Source organism: Rhododendron vialii, chromosome 3a (assembly GCF_030253575.1).
Source record: "Rhododendron vialii isolate Sample 1 chromosome 3a, ASM3025357v1".
In the NCBI taxonomy this organism is placed as follows: Eukaryota; Viridiplantae; Streptophyta; class Magnoliopsida; order Ericales; family Ericaceae; genus Rhododendron; species Rhododendron vialii.
The window spans coordinates 2,328,608-2,336,507 of NC_080559.1; the positions used below are offsets into that span (position 1 = coordinate 2,328,608).

At 42.6% G+C, this 7,900-nt stretch overlaps 3 protein-coding genes across 3 annotated transcripts; 2 read left to right on the plus strand and 1 right to left on the minus strand.

Moving 5' to 3' along the window:
* The first annotated feature begins 743 nt into the window (after positions 1-743).
* On the plus strand, positions 744-1,760 carry LOC131321421 (nodulin-related protein 1-like). The gene has a single exon (XM_058352434.1). It carries the CDS (start codon positions 907-909, stop codon positions 1,477-1,479), a length of 573 nt encoding a protein of 190 aa, XP_058208417.1. The 5' UTR covers positions 744-906; the 3' UTR covers positions 1,480-1,760.
* Positions 1,761-3,144: 1,384 nt separating this feature from the next.
* Positions 3,145-4,605, plus strand: LOC131319014 (glycine-rich cell wall structural protein 1.8-like). Its single transcript, XM_058349111.1, has one exon. It carries the CDS (start codon positions 3,222-3,224, stop codon positions 4,311-4,313), a length of 1,092 nt encoding a protein of 363 aa, XP_058205094.1. The 5' UTR covers positions 3,145-3,221; the 3' UTR covers positions 4,314-4,605.
* A 335-nt stretch (positions 4,606-4,940) lies between these two features.
* On the minus strand, positions 4,941-5,849 carry LOC131319015 (uncharacterized). Its single transcript, XM_058349112.1, has 2 exons — positions 5,580-5,849; positions 4,941-5,088 (listed from the first exon to the last, which is right to left on the minus strand). Exons 1-2 carry the CDS (start codon positions 5,844-5,846, stop codon positions 4,966-4,968), a joined length of 390 nt encoding a protein of 129 aa, XP_058205095.1. The 5' UTR covers positions 5,847-5,849; the 3' UTR covers positions 4,941-4,965.
* Positions 5,850-7,900: the final 2,051 nt, after the last annotated feature.

Here is a 7,900-nt window from a genome sequence, read left to right on the forward strand (position 1 = left end):
TAGTGTTTACCCTTTGATTTATCTAAATAGTACTCCGTAAGTAAATGTTTCCAAAACAGGATCAAAATAGTATACGGATAGGAACTGGATGGGTGCTGACTCACAAATCCCGTTATGTGGCCGACACAAAAATGTCCCACTCATAAGCCAATTGCCGTTTCTACCCCTACTCCCAAACCCACACGCGCGTTACACACGGCACGGGGGAAAGGCTCTGTCCAGTTTTTGTGTGTCCCACTTTGGGACTTTTGGGTCTAATATCGGGATTACAACCAACAATAATTCTACAACCACACTCATTTTACACATTCAAATGCACATCCATACACACAAGTGTATGGGCTCCACACACACTAGACCCACACACTTGTGTGTGTGAGTGTGCATTTGGGTGTGTAAAATGGGTGTGGTCCTAGAACTACTCTACAACCAAGGTGGAAATCGTTTATTTTGTATAAAATTTATTGACTTTGTTATTTATTTTAAAAAATTAGTTTGATCGAACAACGTTAGATACATGATCAAAATAAATTTGTACAAGAAAAAGAGGATAAAAATAATTCAAAACTTAAATTTTCCATTTTTTGTTGTACAAATTCGTTTCAATCACATATCTATCAATGTTTGATGAAGCTAATTTTTAACTGAAATGACAAAAGGAACGAGTTTTACAAAATGAACGATTCTGATCATTATTTTGAGCTCTTACAAAGTCCCAAACTGAACCCGGAACTGGACATGCAAAAAACTGGACAGGAGCCTCCTCCAACGGGACGAAGCTCCGTTCATCCAGGGCAAAACCGGAACCCAACCGCCTATTTAACTCTTCCCTCAACTGATATCTAACCCACAACTACATCTTTCCCAATCTTCGATCTCGATTTATCTCACTACCCAAAACAAGCCATGGACTCACCTCCCCACCACAAAACCACCTCCGGCCACCACCACCAGCCAAAAACCTCCTCCGAGCTCTTTTCCAGCGCCAAGGTCCTGGCCGAGGCGGGCCAGGCCACCTACAGCCACGGATCCGTCGACAAGGAGAAAGTCGCTGGCGCCGCTTCCGACCTCCTCGGCGGCGCCCGCCAGTACGGTAACCTTGAGGGAGGGCAATTTGGTCAGTACATCGAGAAAGCCGAGACTTATCTCGACAAGTACGAGTCTCCCGATCACTCCTCCGCCGCCGGCCAAGGCGGCAAAACCGCCGCTGCTGCCGGACACGGTGGCGGAACCACCACGGATCCGTTGTCGCATTCGGGTGGTGGTCACGAACAATCTGAAGGGAAGACGCATTCGTCGTCGGAGTCGGGTGGTGGCCACGGACAATCTGAAGGTGGGTATGGGGAGTACTTTAAGGTGGCCGAAGGGTTCTTGAAGAAAAGCGGCAGCGGGGGCGGCAACGACAGCGGCGGTCAGGGCAAATCTGAAGGTGGGTCCGGCGATTACTTGAAGATGGCTCAAGGGTTCTTCAATAAGTAATGATTGCCTAATTTTGGTGTTTTGAAGCATCTGTTGTAAACAGTATGTGGGTATTTACGTTTGTGGGTGTTTTGATTTATGCATGCTTCTAATTTCTCTGTGTAATTGTGTTTATGAGTGTTTGTTTAACCACAAATAATAGGATACCATAGGAGTATCCTTTGTGAAATCACACTTGTGAGACGCCTCTAGTAACTATCCTATCTATTTCCTTGTTGTATAATTTGTGTTTGTATTATAAGAATCGGCCCTGAAATAAAATTTATGTTGTGGCTGCTTTAGACCCTCGAGATTTTTATAATTTTAAGGGCTTCCTTATACAGTATGTTTTTATCTCTTATAGTAGTCCAAGAAATGAGCGCATTTTCAATTTCGCTTCAGGCCCTCGATCGAAAGATTAGGGCCCGGTTTAGTGTGTTGCAACTTGTATTGGGTTCTATACAAGCATGGTTAAGAATTATGCAATTTGAATTTCGAATTCGCTAAAATGGATTCGGAATTGGATCAACATTTCTTGAAGAAATCTTTATAAAGTGGACGAGTACGTTTTTTAGATATATTTACTCAAATTTAATACTCGTAATTTAGATATGGGAAAAAAGGTGATACTTGAACCAAAAAAAGAAGAGAGATTCCAAGATACAAATGCCTTGGGCAATAAGACGTAGGCATGGACGTAGGCATATGGATTATCGAGAATCAAATGGTCCTCCTAATCTTTGAAAAGGGCAAGGACGAGCTTTATTCATTGTCAAAGATTCAAACTCAAGGCCTTTTAGCTCTCTGCTGAGTTAATTGCAGGTTTGTTTAGGATTGATAATAGTAACTGAACTCATTCTTCTAGTTACCCATGCCAAGAAAGTCATCCATTTAGAAAATTAATTTGATTGACAATCTATGTATTTAAATATAGTTGACCATATCATGATTTGACCAGCTTAATTTTCCTCAAAGACAGAGACTGTTATTGATGCTCGGTGATTTTTGTTTAGTTTTTGCTCAATTGTTTTTAGCTCATATCATTATCCATATCACGGGCCTTACATTGACAGAGATGCTTATCAAATTAAAGAAATACAAATACATAGATCGCAATTGGAAGACTTTAAAAAAAAATTTCAATTTTTTTTTTTTTGCTTTAACAGTCTTTTGTGGTCTTCTACTCATAGTTTTTATTTCTGGATTCCATTCTTGTAGAATGGTTAATCCAACAAAATTTGATGCAAATAACTAACATTAAGGAAAAAAAACGATCTAATAGACAATGACAATACTAACAATGAATAATTTCGTCTAAACACAGCCTTATTCTTTCATGAAAGTATATCTTGTTATCTTTTTGACAGGATTTTCAAAATAAACGATTTCAATATTTGTTGTGAATCTTAACGAGCTCAAAACGTTCCAACACGGGATCAAACTAGAATGCGGAGCCAAAAAAGGGATCAAACTAGACGGATAGTAACTGGACGGGAGGTGACTCCCATATACGTGTGGATAGTTGACTAGCCACACGGAACGCGTTGAGTGGCCGACAATCTTTAACGGCGAATTTCCCTTTCTAGCCCTTATCACAAGACCCACACGCTCGTTGCCCACGGCACAAACCTCCGATCCAGGAGGGCAAATCCGGAAACCCAACCGCCTATTTAACTCTTCCCTCAACTAGTTCCTAACCCACAGGTACTATACTTTCCCGATCGTGGATCTCAATAATTTGTATCCGTAACCAAAACAGGGCCATGGACTCACCTCCCCACCACAAATCCGGCCACCACCACCAGCCTAAATCCTCCTCCGAGCTCTTTTCCAGCGCCAAGGTCCTGGCCGAGGCGGCCCAGGCCACCTTCAGCCACGGATCCGTCAACAAGGCCAAGGCAGCCGGCGCGGCCTCCGATCTTCTCGACGCCGCCTGCCAGTACGGTAAGCTGGAGGACGGGAAATTCGGCCAGTACTTCGAGAAAGCCGAGACTTATCTCCACCAGTACCAGTCTCCCGGTCACTCCTCCGCTGCCGCACACGGCGGCGGAAAAACCAACGCCGCCGCACACGGCGGTGGAAGCGGTTACGGAGAATCCGATGGTGGGTATGACGAGTACCAGTCCTCCGATCACTCCACCGCCGCACACGGCGGCGCCAAAACGAACGCCGCCGCACACGGCGGCGGAAGCGGTTACGGAGAATCTGATGGTGGGTATGGCGGGTACCAGTCGTCGGATCACTCTGCTGCCTACGGCGGCGGTAAAACCACGCATTCATCGTCGCAATCGGGCGGTGGTTACGGCCAATCTGAAGGTGAGTACGGCGGGTACCAGTCTTCGGATCACTCTGCTGCCTACGGCGGCGGTAAAACCACGCATTCATCGTCGCATTCGGCCGGTGGGTACGGCCAGTACCAGTCATCCGAGCACTCCGCCTCCTACGGCGGCGGTAAAACCACACATTCATCGTCGCATTCGGGCGGTGGTTACGGGAAATCTGAAGGTGGGTATGGCGAGCACCAGTACCAGTCATCCGAAAATTCCTCTGCCGCCGTGCACGGCGGAGGAACCACCGGGCATTCATCGGAGCATTCGGGTGGCGGTTATGGGCAATCGGAAGGTGGGTATGGGGAGTATTTTAAGATGGCTGAAGGGTTCTTAAAGAACAGTGGTGGCACGCATTCGTCGTCGCATTCGGGCGGCGGTCACGGGCAGTCGGAAGGTGGGTACGGAGAGTACATTAAGATGGCTGAAGGGTTAATGAAGCACAGCAGCGGCGGTGGTCACGGTGAATCTGGAGGTGGGGGATATGGTGAGTACTTTAAGATGGCTGAAGGGTTCTTGAAGAAGTAGTGATAATTGCCCAGTTTATTAGGTTTGGATCTTGTGTTAAAACTGTTTGTGGGTGTTTATGTATGTTTCTAATTTCTATTTGTGTGTGAGTGTTTAAACCGTGAATAATTGGATCTATTCACACATGAAAACCCCCATGAATATCTGGTATTTAAATTGTAGAATATGTGGCAGACTAGTGGCAGTAGAATCGAGGCTGTGTGCTAAAACCTTGTTATTTCACACTGTAGTGGTGTATTTATTGTGGTTGTGTTGTGGTAGAGATGTTCAATTACTAATCTTTTGTCAGAAATGGCTTTTTTGAATGCTTATTTTACATGGGTCACTGAGTAACAAAAAGATTCTTAATTTCTTAGTGAATATGCTGAAAAACTATGAGAAGCAATTTTGTTTGGGATTGAATTGGAGGACAAATGCAATTGATCTTTGGCTCTATATTACTAAATCCGAACCTTATTACACTAATGTATGGTCCAGATCTGGACTAACTCGTTTAGTCCAAAACTTGGACCGGAGAGGATACGGAACCTAAGGAATATTCGATGTTCTTATCACCACATTGAACTTCTGATCAGAAAAAATAAAATGTGCATTCAAAGTTGTGCTTATATAAGTAAAACGACAAATATTTATCAAGAAACTATGGAGGAAATCAGGAAATTAGAGCGACAGAGCTTGTGATTGAGTTTGCATTTGAATGTCTTTTTGTGCATTGTCTTCTATGATACCATTGCCCTTCAACATCTGTTAGTATGCATTTCTGCCGTGGTTGGCCCTGAAAGAACAAAAAAGGAAGGGAGATGAGAAGAACAAAACAAAAAGGAGACTAGTTTCCATTAGAGAGCTTGAACTAAGATGCCATGGAAACAGAGGTGTTCCAAAGGGGTGACCTGAGAACACACAGTGCATTTTTCTCTTAAACCCACCCTGTGTTCTAAGTGTCACTCCTCTGGACTATTCCTCTCTCATTGATTCCACAATATGGTAAAGATTAGGAAGATGAGTTGCTGACCAGGGAGTACTTTCAACTTTGGTATTTATAAAGGCAGTACTAATCATTGTTCTCACTATGTGGTCACTATGTCTAACCAGTACAGGAAAATGTTGTCATCCTTGCATCATATGGGGAAAGCCGTCACCATTTTTGTGAATGCGGGTGAGGGAGGTAAAACAATAATCAACATTCATGAACGAGATGTGGAGATTAATTTCCCAAAAATGGCAAATTTGAGTAACGTTATGGCCGGTATTATAGCCTGTGATAACCCGTGATGTGCACAACTGACGGATATCGCCAATAATGAATTGCTGAGCGACAAAGACACCGGCGACCTCATTGGAGCCGGGAGGTCTGGGATGTTCACTTGGAAGGGGGACGTGTACCCACTGGGACGTGTGTCTAGATGTTCTATCACACCTGTTGCCGCGAACTTTGCACGGCGACGTTCTTTTCAGCTTCATCGTAGCCAACGTCATATACTTTCTGTTGGAGTAGACATTGGTGTTTTTCTTGTTACTGAAAATGGTTCCCATTATTCAGCCATCGCGAAACCCAGCTTTGTAGCTTTGATAAATAGTAACTTAGATTCACTTCATCTGTTAAATCAAGTTGTTGAATGAACGATGAATGGTTGTGCACTGATTAGTTATGGAAAAAAAAAGGATGGCTTTGATACGCACAAATCACAAATGACGGATGTCGGCAATAATAAATTGCTGAGCAACGAAGACGTCGGCGCCCTCATTGGAGCCAGATCCCTGTTATCCAAATGTGTGTCTGTTTAACCATGATTTTTGTATGCAAAATGTAGAATGTGTGGCATTAGAATTGAGGTTTAGTATCAAGACCCTGCTATCATTTTCCAATACCCTGCTATCATTTCTCTCGTCATTTCACTCTGTATTTCTTATTTTTGTGTTTGTGTTGTGGTGGCTCTTCCATATGGTCAATCCCATTCTCCCCCCACCCCACATATTCGAGTTCAAATCCCACCGGAAAAATGCCTGTATTGGTGTTCCGGTTCATCCAGCGGTGCATCCAGCTATTGGATCACATGAGAATCGTTACATCTCTCAAGATTATCTCTTGATTCTGCGAGTAATCTAACGAATCGAGATGGTCAGACGTTCCTAATTTAATGGCGCTAGAAATTTTTTTTTAAAAAAAAATTGGGAGACTTGGTGGCAGAATTTGGCAGGGTATTTGGATGCTCTTGTCACCGTTACAAGATCTTTTTGCTTAGGGAAAAAAAAGAGTCTAGAGCCTTATGAAAACACCGGTTTTAGAGGAGACTCGTTCTATTCTTAAGCATCATAGAGAACGATTCTACTGGGCTAAAATTAGAGATAAGACCCGCAAGTATATTGACATTTGTTTCCCATATTCTCACATATATCTCCGCATCCTCATCAATTCTACGTGAGCTCAATTGGTTTTTTTTTTTTTTTTTGAATTTTTGGTTTCAACAGCTCAATCGTTCTTTCGTCTAACCGTATAATCATTTATCAAGTTGTTGATTAATCATGTGGGTACTACTTCTTGCCCTCGCCACACAGATGATGGTCATTTATGCTACTTCTTCGCGAAACCGGTACCTCTTACTCGAAGGCCCAGGTACATGCACATCTCCACTATGAACATGCCCTGTACACCCGACCTTGCCTTAAAACTTGTTCGTTTTGGGTTTTGAAGGAGGTTTGAGTGAAGATATATAGATAGAGAAAATGTATTGAAAACCATGCGCTTGGTTTTAAAGCTCCCAAATAAACAAGCCCCACCAAAAAAAGAACAGTGAATATTGAAACTTATCTGTTGTGAAAACCTTGAATAGGGAAATTTGTCTTTTAATTTGCGTGATTGCCGGCAATATGGTCGGAAAAATATCTGTGGTGGATGACGCCCGGGGGTGGCCGCCGCATCAGAGGCTGCTTCCATGGGCGTGCAGTTAAAGACCTTAAGTTTTTTTTTTATTCAAAATTTTACTAGTAGTAAACTAGTTATAATTATTTTTGGGGAAAATTTTAAAATAGCCCCCAACCTTTACACCAAAATTCAATTAGACTCTCAACATTTTAAAAACTTCAATTTTTCTACCAACGTTATCTTCCGTTAATCAAAACTCCCCCTTCCATCCGAATGATTAACGGATTCCGTTAAAGGCTCCGTTAAATATCATCCCGATCGAATTTTGATGATCCGAACAACTTAATATGTTCAAAACATGATTTTAAGGGTACATAAGAAATCAGCAAAAAAAAATGAACACGAATGGCTTCATTTAAACAGTTTTTTAATGAATAATTTAATAAAAAATTGCTTAAATCAAGCCTTTTTTGGTCCTTTTTTTTTTGCTGATTTCTCGCGGGTACCATTAAAATCATGTTCTAATCACATTGAGCAGCTCGGATCATTGAAATTCGATCGGAAAAAGGGAGGTGCGAACCGAAGCAAAATCCGGACGTCGGGACTTGAAAAAAATCCGTATCGATCCGCAACTCCCTTTTCCCAATCGAACGATGATCCGAGCTGCTCAATATGATTAAAACGTGATTTTGAGGATATTCGCGAGAATCGAAATTTAACTTTT